This window comes from Danio rerio, chromosome 20, assembly GCF_052040795.2.
Source record: "Danio rerio strain M-AB ecotype USA chromosome 20, GRCz13ab, whole genome shotgun sequence".
NCBI classification, from domain to species: Eukaryota; Metazoa; Chordata; class Actinopteri; order Cypriniformes; family Danionidae; genus Danio; species Danio rerio.
Genome location: NC_141040.1, coordinates 52,318,626 through 52,335,000, shown reverse-complemented (window position 1 = coordinate 52,335,000; position 16,375 = coordinate 52,318,626). Strand labels below are relative to the sequence as shown.

At 33.5% G+C, this 16,375-nt stretch overlaps 1 protein-coding gene across 6 annotated transcripts in view; it reads left to right on the top strand.

Moving 5' to 3' along the window:
* The window catches only part of ipo13b (importin 13b), a 122,689-nt gene that overhangs the window by 60,952 nt on the left and 45,362 nt on the right, over window positions 1-16,375 (top strand). For 3 of the 6 annotated variants that reach the window (XR_015518912.1, XM_087298731.1, XM_087298730.1), the window contains 3 exons: window positions 1-88; window positions 3,838-3,864; window positions 4,178-4,312. The exon at window positions 1-88 is cut by the window's left edge and continues 94 nt beyond it. The exons of 1 other annotated variant lie outside the window; for it this stretch is intronic. Coding sequence is in view for 3 of the 5 variants with exons in the window: in XM_087298731.1 (XP_087154857.1) it covers window positions 1-88; window positions 3,838-3,864; window positions 4,178-4,312 (250 nt within the window). In the remaining 2 variants the exon portion in view is untranslated. Of the gene's footprint in view, window positions 430-3,837; window positions 3,865-4,177; window positions 4,362-5,445; window positions 6,061-16,375 lie in introns of those variants that run through there. 2 more of the 6 variants (XM_087298732.1, XR_015518913.1) reach the window with 2 other exon arrangements.

The window sequence follows — 16,375 nt, the reverse complement described above, 5'->3', positions numbered from 1 at the left end:
TTCCAGCGTCTCCACGCTCAAGAAGATCTGCAGAGAGTGCAAATACGATCTGCCGCCGTACGCCACCAATATAGTCGCTGTGTCACAGGTATTACCCGCTTTAACACCAGAAATATCCAGGCAGTCATTTTGACCATTTTCATACATTTAGCAATAAACATATAACTATATAATGCTGAATTTTTGACAACATGTACCGTGTACACTGTATCAGTTTTCTGTATTTTGTGATTCATGTTTTTATTGTTTATTTATGGTGCTGAATTGCATTATGGGATCTTAATTTTTCTTCCAACAACTTTTAACCTTGAATAGTTAAAAAAAAGTTATTTTTATTGACATTTTTAATAGTTTAAAGTGATATATTGTCTGGGTTGGTGTTGTATATTACACTACAAAAACTTTAATAAACTGCCAGTACATTTTCTGTTAATTTACAGACTTATTTCTTTATATATTATTTCTAAAACATTATAATGATTATATTATTTCAGACTACTAAAATGCAGTGGTGAAAAGAGTACTGAAAAAGCATACTTAAATAAAAGTACTGTTACTTGCCTAAAAATGTTGTGCGAGTAGAGTAAAAGTACCTGTTGTAAAAATTACTCAAAGTAGGAGTAAAAAGTAGCCCTTTCAAAAGTACTCAAGATTAGTGATTAGTGAGTATTACGTTGTTAAAAGCTGATGCATTTACATGCAGTTTGTGGATCTGTGTAAACGTAACATTCTGTAGTGCATTTAGTTATTGTCCTGCAGGCACACAATGTCATAAGACGTTAATATTAGGTTAGATTTAGGTTGTGACGTCAGGTGACCAAAATTCAATGTCTAGCCAGCATCTAAGGATAATGTTATTTTGATGTCCAGTAATGGTGTCAAATGATGTTGATTTTAGGTTGCAAGAAAGTGACCAAAATCCAATGTCGAGCCAACATCCAACATGCTATTGACGTCAAATACTGAGATTTATTCATCAGTTATGGCAACCAAACTCCAACGTCTGATAGATGACATAATGGTTAACATCGACACAACATCAAGCAGTAACATCATTAATAGACATTGATATTTGGTTGGTTTTAGGTTGGACATTGACGTCGGCCTGATGTTGAGTTCTCGATGTCAACCAGATTTTTATTTCCAAACAAAATGCAATGCCCCCATGACATGGGTACAACGTCAAACTGACGTCATGTTGATACCTTGTGTCTGCAGGGTGTTTAAGGCCATTTTGGTCATCATAAAGTAAACATCTGTTATCTCATCAGTAAGATGCATCTAAACAGTCTCTGGGTCAGTGCGTTTAAAGATTTTGAATAGGAATGCACCGATACCATTTTTTTTGGAACCGATCTGATCTCGATACCAAAATTCTGCACACTTTTAGTCCTTATTTGTGTTCAAAAACAACACGAAATATAGCCCACAGTCAGTGCAAACCTCTCATCTGTATTTTTTAATCTTCAGCAGCACGTGTAACCTCTTGTTAGAAAATAATTCCGTCATTCCCGAGTTCATAATAGTCTAAAAGGTGATGATAATAGTTAAACATGGCAGTTTGTTCATGTTTTAGGTTGCAGACGCATCACTTACTGCTGATTTTCTCAGCTGCTTCTTTGTTTTTTCGCGCTTCACTCTCACGTTTGTTCTTTTCTGACTGGATCGGTATAAAAGCGCTTCAATGATCACGAGGACGTTATTAATTTGAGCTCAAAAAGTTTGTTATCTCTAATATAGACATGATTGCAAGCTCTCTGGACAAAGTGAAACCGCTCACACTTTTAGACGGGCTCGTAAAACAACAACAGGACACGGCAGATTTTGTTCTTCTTGGCTTTGTGGTTGTTCATCAAAACGACGACAAGGTTTGTTTGAGCTCGGGTCGACCATGCCTCGTTATTATGTTTTTATATTATTACAGTGTAATGTCTCGGCAGTGTTTTTAAAGCATGGCAGTTCCTTTGTTTTCATTCTGGCTTGTTTCGCGAGCAAATAACGTATCTCTGTAAACCAATAGCGTTCAGCTGCACATCTAGCTCTGCCTTTTGGTACTCTTAGTATAGTACCCTTTGCAAACGGTGCCGAAAAAGTGTTACGGTACAGTTCGATTCCACTCATTGGAAACGAGCCATTAGGTACAAATTTTTACCTTTTGAAAAGGTACCATCCCAGTGACAGCTCACATACCTTTATTTCTGAGAGTTTATGACAACAGCTTTCAAAGCTGTTTTTCTAAAACCTTAATAGTGAATCAAATTTTAATAAGACTTACCAAAAATTCAACTCAGTCTTGTATTACCACTAGGGGTGTCACGATCCTCCAAATCCTCGATTCGATTACATTTTCGATTCTAAAGTCACGATTCGATTCGATTTTCGATTATGAATAATTAATTAATTAATTAATAACGAATTAATTATTTTTAGTCTACCGTTTAAACTACTTGACCTGCATGGTCTTTGTTTTACCCATAAACAAATCATATAGTAAATGAATAAAGGCAAGATACACACATAATTACCACCTGTCAATCACTTTTTTCTGCGGGACTCGTGAATAGGCAGTGATCTGTGTCGTTATAATGGCGTCGATAAAAAAGACGCACAACCAACAGGAACCAGCCAACAGTATCTGAGGTGTTCGCTAAAATGACTAAGTACTAGTGTGAAAGTAAAAGATGGAAGCAGTCTACTGACCCGCTGACTGCCTTGACCCGCTGTCTCAAGCGCATGACAATGTGTGTGCATCTGTATCTGTGTGTAAATGAGTGTGTGTGGTCACGTGATGTGCGTTTTCAGAGGTAATGAGGAAGGAGGACTGCTCAGAAACGCTACACGCCAGTGTGGATGTGGATCGTTATCATTCTAAAATGCCATTTAAAAACAAAGAAATTAGTTTAAACGGGGCCTGAGTGTGTATTTTTCGCGAGCGGAATTGCAACGGGTGCGGGGTGGAGGATCGCGATGCGCCCATCGTCTATCATCCCAACCATAATACGTACATACCAGAGCTTGCAAATGGTGTTTTTTTTTGTCGCCAACAGGAACGTTGTCAACATAACTAACTGGAAATCCAAAATACTTTCACACCGGCGACTTCATTGAAAGAGGAGAGGATTTAAGTTCTGTCGACGGGTCTCCTGCGTCTGCAGTTTAACAAGCACTTCAACAAGCATGTTTTTTTCCCGCTTGGCAAGCCAAGCTAACTTGACATGGGGGCGCGTGGCAGCATCGACGATTCTATTTTTTGATTCGATAATCGAAGTTGAGCATAAATTTCGATCGATTTCGATTAAAAATCGAAATCGTGACACCCTTAATTACCACTGTGGTCTTTCTAATATTTGTTGAATTCTGTTCGTTCCATTGTTACAAACTCACAGGCTGCGTCCGAAACCGCCTATACTCAGTAGGTACTGCATTTAAATTTAAACGTAGTACTCGGCGGTTAGAAAAGTACGTTCTACACAGAATGAATGTAAAAAGTATATATGGAATTCGGACGTACTACATCCGCCATTTTGTCATGGTCACGTGACCTACCTGCGTCAATTGCGTCGCTTTATTCCCATTCATGAATTCGCTCACGGGGCATCATGGGATAGCGCAGCGTGCATGGGATGCGCACTCTTGAATCTCGCCGGAAGTAGTAAGTCATCCGGTTACTTCACGCATACTGATTTTCGATTCTATGAATTCGGACATACTACTCAGCTCGCATACTGATTTTAGTGTACTATATGGTATGGAAGTATGCGGTTTCGGACGCAGCAACACTGTTTTCACCTCTGAATGACTGTGGTGTTCTCTCTCTCTTTCTTTTTTTTTTTTTAGGAAGTGCTTATTAAACAGATCCACAAGGTGAGTTTATGTTTCCATTGTTGATTTTTCACTCTGATATAGCTAAATTTATAGTTGATAAAGTATTAGCATTTAGCGCTCTGCTTCGGAATTGAAAAATGTATGCTGAAGCATGAACTTCCAATGAGCCTGTTGAAATCTGTTAATGGACACGTGAAATCAAAACTAACCATATTGATTTGGTTAGCTCACATTGCTAGTTTTGTGGTGAACAATTCATCTGTGTTTAAAAAATTGGACTGGAATGGAGGCTTCATGTCAGACCACTGTGTTCACCTGTTCCTGTGTTGGATGTGTGTGTGTGTGTCTGCAGACCAGTCAGTGTATGTGGCTGATGCAGGCTCTGGGTTTCCTGCTGTCGGCGTTACCTGTGGAGGAGATCTTGAGAAATCTTCACTCTCTGATCACACCGTACATCCAGCAGCTGGAGAAACTGGCAGAGGAGACGGTGAGGATAAAAAAAATCAGATATTAAAACTATTATGTTTAACCCTTGTGTATTGTTCAAATGCACTACCCTTTCGTTTTGTTGGTGGCTGTTTTTGCCCCATTGACTTCAATTATACACTACCTGACAAAAGTCTTGTCGTCGATCTCAGCTGTAAGAGCAACAAATAATAACTTGACTTCAGAAAGTGTCAGAAAGTCGATTTTTCAGATGAATCATCTGTTGAACTGTATCCCAATCATCACAAATACTGCAGAACAGTGGTTCTCAAAATTTTTTCATCAAGTACCACCTCAGAAAATTTTTTTCTCTCCAAGTACCACCACCGGTATTGAAATATAGTAGGGTGTGTCTAATTAAGCAGCTACAACTCTACAAAGTTCAAAAGCCAGGCAGAATAATTATATTACACTATTATTATGAATATTTATTATTGTCAGCCAATTTAACCATTATATATAGTTTGAACATTTACACTGTACTATGCTTACAGGTAAAAAAGAAATAAAACATCAATGTTTAAATCAAAACGTGCTTTTAAACGCTAATTAAAAATGAAACTGTTAAACTTTAAAACCGTTTCACTTAAAAAGTGAAAAGAAAACTGCTGTGCTTAAATGTAAAGTGTTATCATAAAGTAGCCTATTCATCAAAACCTAGAAATGTCCCTTGGACCTCATAAATATAGGCTATATGTCATCATATCCATATATAAACTCTTTTTGATAAATTTTTAAATATATGTTGCATGTATATTAGTCTAATTTGCATATCTTTAAAATCTAAACATTAACTTGTATTTTAAACATGATTTGGATTTGCATATTTAAATTAGAAGTTAGATCTGCTTACTGCAGGTTTGAGAAGGTTTTGTGTGTCAGAAAAGCAAGTGAATAAACTATACCAGTCAAAATTGGGACATAAAAATACTGGATTCGCCCCAACAACAATTACAAAAAATGGCGAGGAAATTATCGTAGCTTCAAATGATAGAATACATTAGAGCATTGGAAAATTGAAAATAAAATAAAAGGTTTAGCTGATTTATTAAAATCAATTTACTGATCACATCCGTGTTATTGTACGCATCAAAGGGTTAAAAGAGTGTTCATTTTTTTACTTTAATTATTCAGCGATTACTGACTGGGCTCCGCATGGACCCAAGATTCTCACAGAAATCAGTCAAGTTTGGTGAAGGAAAAATCATGGTTTGGGGTTATATTCAGTATGAGGGAGATCTGCAGTTGATGGCAACATCAACAGCCTGAGGTGTCAAGACATTTGTGCTGCCCAGTACATTACAAACCACAAGAGAGGGCAAATTCTTCAGCAGAATAGCGCTCCTTCTATTACTTCAGCCTCCACATCAAAGCTTCTGAAAGCAAAGAAGGTCAAAGTGCTCCAGGATTGGCCAGCCCACTCACCTGACATTATTAAGCATGTCTGGGGTAAGATGGAGGAGGAGGCATTGAAGATGAATCCAGAGAATGTTGATGAACTCTGGGAGTCCTGCAAGAACGCTTTTTTTGCCATTCCAGATGACTTTATTAATACGTGATTTGAGTCATTGCAGAGATGTATGGATGCAGTTCTCCAAGCTCATGATGGAGTCAGACACAATATTCATTCTGTTTCCACTGCAGCATGACTTTAAATTCTAAACTGGACATTATTTCTTTTAAATGACACAACTTTTGTCTAAGCAAAGTCAGAGCTTACTGTCCTAATTAAATAATTACACATCAAGGCATGATCGTATTTTATTTTGATGAAATAAGCGTAATCTTGAGGCCTTTGCCTTTAATATAAGCCACTTCTGACACCAAATGATCAACTACAAGTCAAGTTAATATTAGTCGTTCCTAAAACTTGTATAGGCGACATTTGTTGGGTACTGTAATGTCATTTTTTTACTGCAAAACCCTGACAGCATACAGTCATGCATTCTTGATTGTTGGTTTTTCCCTGTTTTGAAGAGGTAAAATGTGTCATTTTTTACTGTTGATCATCAGTTGACACCATTATCTCTTTAGATAGGCCTTTGCAAAAACTTTTGCTGTTTATAAGTCAAGGGGGCAAAAATAGCCCCCAATATAATGAAAAGGTAGTAAATTTGCCCAGAGTGTATTGAGTTTTTGAAAATTTTCAAAACATTTTTCCAGAATATCTGTAAAAATAAGATTTGTCATCAGAGATGATTCCATTCGCTGAAACACAGAGAAAGTTTTGGCCAAATTAGGACTATATAAGAGCACCCACTCTATGTGTATGTTTTGAGGATTATGAACCATGTTTGTTCATACTTTTTACAGTACTATATGGGCATTTTTGCCTTAGAATTAAGCCTCTTAAAAACATCAAAACAAAGTTTACTGGCGTATCCCTGTAGCAAAATAATGCTTTACGATATGAGTATCCCTGTGGCAAAAATAATAAATAGCTCTTGCTCAGTAATATCTATCAAAAATCAGTTACCAGATCAAACAAAATACAGTTTGCTTTTTGTTTAGACTACAATATTATAGTTTTAAGCAAATGGTTCAGCAGATGACAGTAGTTTCTTTTACTCTTCGTACATGACAAAAAAACAACTGGATATTCAGAAGTCTTAGGCATTTCCAGTGACATATAGTTTGTCATAAATAGATTAGTATTTTAAGGGGGTCTTTTATGCAAAAATCACTTTTAGTAGGCGCTTAAACGCAGTTGTGTGACAACAGTCTGTGAATATAACCAGCTTCTAATAGTGAAAATTGATCAATTAAATTTGTTTTATATACACACTTCATCAAAACGGTCTGCAGAAACACTTTGATTGACATTCTCTGTTTGTATGTGTCATCAGAGGGGGAAAGCCCCGCCCACTAGTGACAATCTCTTTCTCATTAGCATAGGATGTCAGTCTTGTTTTTGAATATGCCTCTATGCTGACACACCAGCTTTTGTAGCTCCTCCCTCTTTTGAAAAGAGCACAATCTCATTTGAATTTAAAGCGACAGTCTCAAAAACGACACAGTCTGGATCAAAGCCTAAAAGGGGCAGTGTTGAAGGGCTCTATTTTGACGGTCCATGCGCAAAACGCAGGGCGCAAACGCTTTCTGGGCGTGTCAGGACGCGTTTTTGCTAATTTAAGGACGGGTAAACCTGCTTTGCGCCGTGGCGCATGGTCTAAAAGGGTTAAGTTTATTAAGAGTTATAGGTGTGTTTTGAGAAAATACCAATTAGAGTCTCATCTCCCATTCCCTTTAAGACCCAGCTGCGTCACGCCAAGAGCGCATTCACTATTTACATTACGCAAAGTAAGTCTAAGTGAAAAAAATCTGCATTTCACAAGCAAACAGTTAACAGAAAACTGTTAAACAGAGCATCTACTGCGTGAGAATGAGCGATAAATGATCTACTTTCACTTTCGCTCTTGAATAGGGAAACCTTTATGCACAGACATCAATTAGTTTATAAATAAATACTTTTGTTTAAGCGCAAATATTTTTTTCAAAACTATTCCTAAATTCAGTTCTAATTTTCAGCAAACGAATAAATGAATAATAATAACAAAATGTCTTCAAAAACCTGAGTTATATACTAAAACACATGCTGTGCCCCATATGGTCTAAAACCTGACAGGTGGGCAAATCTAAGCTTGTTTTTAATAAAACAAATATAAATATGGATATAATAAATAATACTGCTAATAATAATAACATTATACAAAAGCAAATTGTTATGAATGAACTGAAAAAGCCTCCCGAGATGAAGAAGACATAAAAGCAGTGACTTTTCATATTTATGTAGACTAGAAAATAACATGTTTTGTAATATTTTAATCCTTTATATTTATATCCTGTATCTATTCTTATTATATCCTATATATTTATCCTTAATATTAAATTTTTTTCATATGTAAAGATATTTGCCTATTGCTCTCTTGTGTGTATTAAGCAGTGTGTAAGCGAGGTGCAACTCTGCGCCGGAGTTTAGACCGGGTTAGTTTTGGTCTAATGAAAAATCTATTATAGTTTCTCAAAATAGCGACGCGCCAGCGGTCCGCCTCAGAACGCCTTCCTTTTTAGACCAGAACGCCTATGGGCGCACAAATGAGCGCTAATGCATTTGCTATTTAAACAGTGTAGCGCAATGCCTCAAAACCACTCTTGCGCCAAGCTGAAACTACCAAAAGACTATTGCGCCGCGCCTTGCGCCACACTGCGCCGGGTGTATGATAGGGCCCGAAGAGTTTATAAAACACTATTTGTGAGGTATTTTGAGCTGAACCTTAAATTACACGCTCTAGGGATGTCAGAGTTTTTATTAGTCTTGTAAAAAGGGACATTATAGGTCCCTTTAAATGCATTATAGTGTCCTGCTGGCAGGGTGGTGGCAGGTAAAGGGATATAAAAATCCAAGCATTGAGTCAAGAGCTTGTGAATTTGAATCAAAGTAGACCTGAAGCGTTTTTTGGGGGGGTTTGGCCGGGTTGTGGGTGAGCAGACTCTGAATCTGCGTGATGGAGGATTTCTCAGCAGGAACAGATTGGCATTACTCTGGGTGCTGGAAGAGCAAACCGCAGGAGAAATCCGCTTAATGCTACCGAGAGCACTGCGCCCGCGGATGCATATTAGAAAAGTGACATTTCAAACACAATATGGCCACATGCTTGATCTATATTTGTTGCACAAATAGAAGCGGTGCCAAATAAAAGCTGAAGCAGGAACAATGCGAGAAGAAAATAAATAAATAAATAAAATGCCACATCAGTGGACTGACGGTGAACTGATCTAGAAATAGCATTCAAACAACATTTTGATGCTAAAACTGCTTATAAATAGTGTTGACATGCTTTCTTTCTGAAGTTCAGGCTTATAATAGTTTTCTAAAACAAAAGCAATACCACAAACAAACATGTTTTGATACTTGAACATAGATTAATAGTATTTAACTCAAGTTTATCTTAAAAATATCTTTGAAATGGCTGGAGCTGTAATGAAAATACTAGTCATGTTGTTAAAATAGAAACTCAAACTAATAATAAATGCAGGTGTGCTAAATGATAATAAAAGGACAAATGTTTTTACTAATATTTTTAATGTTACATTTGCATCTAAAATTTATTAAATCTTTATCATCTTTGTTAGTTAGCTAGAAACAAATTATTTCAAAAGACTAAGGCACACAATTTTACATATTCCTAATATATTTACTTGTTGTCTTTGGTATTAAAAAATGACTTGTGTCATAATCAAAGTATATTAAATACACTCGTATTAAATATTATAGAATACATAAAAAATATTACAGAATAAATAACATAGAATATGTTAATAATGTTGAATAACTGAGTATTATAAAATAAATATTACATTAACAAAGAATATTATTGAAGAATTTAAAGATATTTGATATAGAATAAATATTATAGAATATATAATAATATATAAAGATCTAAAATATTATAGAATAAATAAAAACAATATAGAATATTAAATGAACAGAATATTATCAAAGAATTCAAAGATAGTCATTATAGTATAAGTAATATAGAATATATAAAGAACAATATATAAACATCTAAAATATAGAATAAATGAAAAAATTATAGAACAAATAATATAGAATATTTAAAGAATATTAAATAAACAGAATATTATCGAAGAATTTAAAAGATATTCAATATAGAATAAATATTATACAATATAAAATAATATTATATAAACATTTAAAATATTATAGAATAGTTAAAAAGTAAAAAAATAAATAATGTAGAATATACGAATAATATTAAATAAACAAAAAATGTACATATAATGTATTTTCTTCAGTATTAAAAAATGACTCATGTCATAATCAAAGTATATTATACTTATATTAAATATAGGATAAATGAAAAATATATAATATAGAATATATAAAGAGTATTATAAAGAATATTATCGAAGAATTCAATGATATTTATTATAGAATAAATATTATAAAATATATAATAATATTATATAAACATTCAAATATTATAGAAAAATGTAAAAATTATATAATAAATAATATAGAATATATAAAGACTATTAAATACACATAATATTATCGAAGAATTCAACAATATTCTTTATAGAATAACTATTGTAGAATATATAAAGAATATTAAATAAACATCTAGAATATTATAGAATAGTTAAAAATAATATAGAATATACAAATGATATTAAATAAACCTATTAAAATAATATTAAAATCAAACCTATTAAATAATATAGAATATACAATGAATAGAATAATATTATAGGAATAATATGATAATTATTCATGTTATTATAGTATTAATAGTATAGAATCATTTAAAAGTAAATGATAAATAATAATATATAAAGAATATTAAATAAATATATAGAATAGTATGGAATAAATAATATAAAATGTAAAATAGAATAATTACAAATATTATAGAATAAATAATACAGAATATATAAAGAATATTATATAAGAATATTAAATAAACACTTAGAATATTGGAATAGAATAATATTACAGGTTTAATATTATAATGATTAAAATTATTATAGTATACATATTTTAGAATAATTTAAAACTATTTATAGAATAAATAATATACAATATATAAAGAATGTTAAACACAGAATATTACAAAATAATTCCAAAATGTCATAGAATAAATCATACAGAACATATAAAGAAAGTTATATAAACATCCAGAATATTATAGAATAGTTCCAAAATATTCTAGAATAAATACCTCTAGAATATTATAAACGAATCAGCAAAATATTATAGAATAAATATTATAGATTATATAAAGAGTGAAGCTTAAGTTTATGAACGCATATTTCTATCTACAGACATAATATCAAAATATACATAAATTTTTTAAAGTCATTTTTTTGGAATAAAAATGTAAAATTTTACACAAAACACAGATTTCCAGCATCAAGACACCAGAATATCTCTGTGAGCTCATTTTTAACAATGCCTAAACACCCTGTCGACCATCCTAAGGAAACGCCAAACATCAATAAAATAGATATTCCAGCATTGTCTTTAATTCAAAATGTTCAAAATGCAAAACAATCAAAACCCCGAGTTCGCTCTTATTTCCCACTCGGCTTCATACAGTATCTGGCCTCTCTCCATGTGCGGCATTTCTATTTTTGACTTTTGCTTTTTCATTCTCTTCCTCCCCGTCTGCTTGTTCCCAGAAAGACATTACATCAGCCTTAGTAAACAGCAGTGCTGCTCAGTGTTCATAGAGCGCCACCTGCTGCTGCTCAAACACACTGCATCGCCACGCTTAGAGAAAACTGATCAGAACACACAACGCAAACAGGAACAAAGTGTACACTTCACATTTTCTTCATGAAATATTTTTAATAATAAAAAAAATCATGCTGATTTAATATCGACCGAGTCTGTGAGCTTGCGCTAGCGCTTTGTGGTGTAGGGCTTTGTCATTAAAAAAGAAAATCAGTGCTATATTTAGATTTTTTTTGTAAATTTATACTCGTTCAGCTCAGAAATGTAAATCAGTGTCTATAAATGTGTTTATTAGAGCAAAACATACTAGAAAAGAATGTATTAAAAATACATAAGAACAGATTTACAGTTGAAAGCAGAAGTTTACATACACTGTATAAAAAGGCACTTAACCATTTTTTTTTTTTAAAAAGTCAGATGTTAATGTGACTAAACTTTTTCTCTTTTAGGTAAGTTAGGATTATCAGATTTGTTTCTTTTCTGCTTAATAGCAGAATAATGAGAGAGATTTTTTGAGAAAATGTTATAACTTTTCTTGAAAGTCAAGTTTACATACAATAAGATTATTCTGCCTCTGAAAAAGCTCAGATGATGATGTCCAGGTTTTGGAAGTTTCTGATTGGCTACTTGACAACATTTAAGTTAATTGGAGGCACAACTGTAGAAGAGTATTTAAGGAAAACCTCAAACACACTGCTTCCTTGTGTGACAACATGGGAAAATCAACAAGTCAGAATCAACAAAAAAGCCAGATTTGCTAAATTACACTGGAAAAAGACATGTCCTGTGGAGACATGTCCTGTGGTCTGATGGAACTAAGATCGAACTGTTTGGCCATACTGACCAGAGTTACACTTGGAGGACAAAGGGGAACGCTTTCAAGCCTAGGAACACCATCATAACTGTGAAGTATGGGGGCGGCAGCATCATGTTGTGAGGCTGTTTAGCTGCAGGAGGGACTGGTCCACTTCACAGTATAGGTGGCATCATGAAGAAAGAACATTATGAAGAAATACTGAAGCAACATCTCAAGACATCAGCCAGGAAATTAAAACTTGGCCACAAATGGGTCTTACAAACAGACTATGAGCCTTTAAATTAGTTTAAATGTGCTTAAAGGACAACAGAGTAAATGTTTTGGAGTGGCCATCACAAAGCTCTGATCTTAATCCTTTAGAAATCTTTAGGAGTTAAATAAGCTTATGTGAGCAAGACAGCCAACAAATCTGACTCAGTTACACCAATTCTGTCAGGAGGAATGGACCAAAATTCCTGCAAACTATTGTGAGAAGCTTGTGGAAGGATACCCAAAACATCTGACCAAAGTTAAACAGTTTAATAGCAAAGCTAAAAAAATACCAAGGAAATGTTTGTAAACTTTTGACTGTCTAGAAAATAATAAAACAATTCTCAAAAAAATATTTCATTATTCTGGCATTTAGCAAATGTTAATCATTTAGGTAATCCTAACCGACCTAAAACAGTAAATGTTTGGTATGATTTACCATCAGACATTTTTTTTTAAAAATGATTATGTTCATTTTTTCTTTGAGTGTGTGTGAACTTCTGGTTTTAACTGTATGTATATGGGCTGTTTTGGTAAAGCAAGTCAGTAAACATTTTCCTCCGCCATATATATATATATATATATATATATATATATATATATATATATATATAGTATTTTATTATACTGTATTATATATATTATATTATATTGCACACACACACACACACACACACACACATATATATATATATATATATATATATATATATATATATATATATATATATATATATATATATATATATATATGTATATGTATATATATATATATATATATATATATATATATATATATATATATATATATATGTGGGTCAGGTAGTAAAACGGTAGGCCACAATTAATTAATTCGTTATTTATTAATTGATGTATAACGAACCCCACCCCCGCCTACAACAACGATACCATCATCCATTGCAATGTTTCACATTAGACATTGTACGATGCTAAACACACACATGTTTTGTGTGCACAAGTCCGTGATTTCCAATTGAGGTGCCCGGCTTGCTCGCATATTGGAGTGACGTGTGCACATATTCCATGCAAACCCAGTTAAAAACATCTCTACATTAAAGAGTGCACACCTCGCACTTTCCTCACCTTTTTAGATGCTATATGTGACTGACAAATCCTACAAATGACTTGGTTCTGCGATACATCAGCTTTCCTGTTTCCAAAGTAATCCCACACCACTGATGTTGACTTCTTTAGGCACCAAGTCCTCCTGTGCTGAACAATCATGCAGGATATTTGTCACTGAACTCAGTCTCCTGATCCCGCACTCTGTTTAGGCGTGCTGCGTTCTGATTGGTTCAATTAGCATACTGTGGGAAAATCGAGCAGTAAGGCAATTTAGAAATCGTGCATGTCCAAATGGCTAATAATTTTCAATAACAATAATAATAATAATAATTCCTTACATTTATATAGAGATTTTCTGGACACTCAAAGCAATTGGTTGAATAAAAGTAACTTTAAGCCAGTATAATTTCAGGCTTGACTGTATTTAATATAATAAATAAGCATGCTAAAACTAATTAACCCATATGAGATAATCTAAACTGGCTGCTATTTTTTTGTAAACAGGGCTGTAGTATATGTTATTCCCAGTTTACGGTGTAAAATAAGAGCGTCTGTGCTTTGGCTGAAAGTTTAATTGTGTGTCTGCGTGTGATGTCATCAGGAAGGAGGACAAGTGTAGTGACTTGCTCTTCCTCTCCGCCAATCATTGTGCTGTCGTCATGGTGATCACAGCAGTAATTAGACTGTTGGCTTAATGCTTGTTTAACGACTGGTTAATTATCGCTGATGTTCCCTGGAGCAAACGCCCACCGCACCCGCCATTACTGAGCTTCATTATTCTGCCGCATCATTAAAGTGCTCAGATTGTGGGATTTTATTTAATTTTTTTTACATAGATATGCGTGTTTGATGTAGTTTGTAACACTGTTTTTGATTTAACCATTGTAGGTTTGTGTCTGTCTTCATGTTAATTTTAGTTTTTTTTTTTTATCTATGTAGTTTAAATAAATAAGCATTAATGGCAATTTTTTTCTATTTAAAATGCTTTTTTTTAATTAATTACTTTATTTTAAAATTTGATTAGCTGAGTTTTACTGTTGTTTTGCTGTTGTTTTTAGGGGTGTACAGTTGGGCCTAACCTTATTATGAATCAGTATAATCATAAAAAAATTAATTGTTATTATTAATAATAGTAATAATAAAGATAAATAGTAATTATAATTTTATATTTGTTATCATTAGAATTATTCATTTAAAATGTTGTTTATTTTTCATAAAAATATCTGTATAGTTTGTATACAGATGAAAAATACTTTTTTACTATGTAGATGCTAAAACTTTGTGGTAGGTTTTACGTTTAAAATGTGCTTTCTTATTTATTACATTATTTTTATATAGTATAATCATAAAGAAAATAAAAATAATAAAAAAATAATAATAACACTAAAATATAATAATAATATACTAATATTAATAACAATAATAGCAATTTATTATTCAATTATTCAATATTATTCAAGTATTGGCTTGGTCAGTCTGCATTTTGCATCTTCTCCTCATGTTCGTTTGGGTTTTTTCCGGATGCTAAGGTATCCCCCACATTTCCAAAAACTTGTGGTATAGATGAATAGGGTAAGCTAAATTGTCCAAAGTGTGTGTATGTGTGAATGGGTGTACGTGGATGTTTCCCAGTGATGGGTTGCAGCTGGAAGGGCATTTTATTGTTATAAAAAACAATAATACTAAAAAATAAATAATTAAGCAATTCGCATAAATCCAGAATACACTATTCAAAAAAAAAAAAAAGACACCAAATATCTAACCTCTAAAACCCACCCCACCCCTGGGACTAAAGCTTATGCAGTACTGTTGGTGTGACCTTCACCATCTGGGTTTTTAACCTACGCTTTGAAGATAGAGGAGAAGAGGAGACCAAAGCTTGTCAAAATTTTTTTCAATTTCTTTGCCATAAGAAATCCGATCCTTTCCAAATGTGCTAATTTAGTTAATTCTTCCAGCCAAGATCTAAATGATGGGGATTCTGTTGATTTACAAAACCTTAGCACCAGCTTCTTTGCCACAATAAGGCTGTAAGACAACAGTTGTTTTTGAGAATATGATCAAAAGTGGGTTGAAAACTAATTCACAATGTAAAATTTTAGAGAGAGTTTTAAATATTTCAGCCCAAAGTGGGTTCCATTTAGAACACAGAGCATAACTATGTTAGGGAGTGGCTAAGTCCATCTTGCATTTATCACAGAAGGTAGAGGTATCAGGAAAAAGTTTATGTAATCTTGTCTTGGTATAATGAAGCCGGTGTATAATTTTGAACTGAATGAGACTGTGTCTGGAGTTAACAGAACAAGAGTGGATTTCCTCTAACGCATCAGCCCACAGCTCCAGACTTATCTCATCTCCCAGTTCTTGCTCCCATTGTGATTTTAGGCTCTCCATAAGAGGCTATTTTTTTGATAACAGTGAGGTATAAATGACTAAAATCGCATGGCAGAACTCCATTGACGGATTGACTCCATCTAAACTGCGTACATATTTTTTAACATAATCCCTAATCTGCAAATATCTGAAGAAATTGTTTGCACGCAGACCAGATTGATCCTGTAAACTGGATTAGTTGGCGGTTCATTCCGTTGTAGCGACCCCGGATTAATAAAGGGACTAAGCCGAGAAGAAAATGAATGAATGAATCATATTGA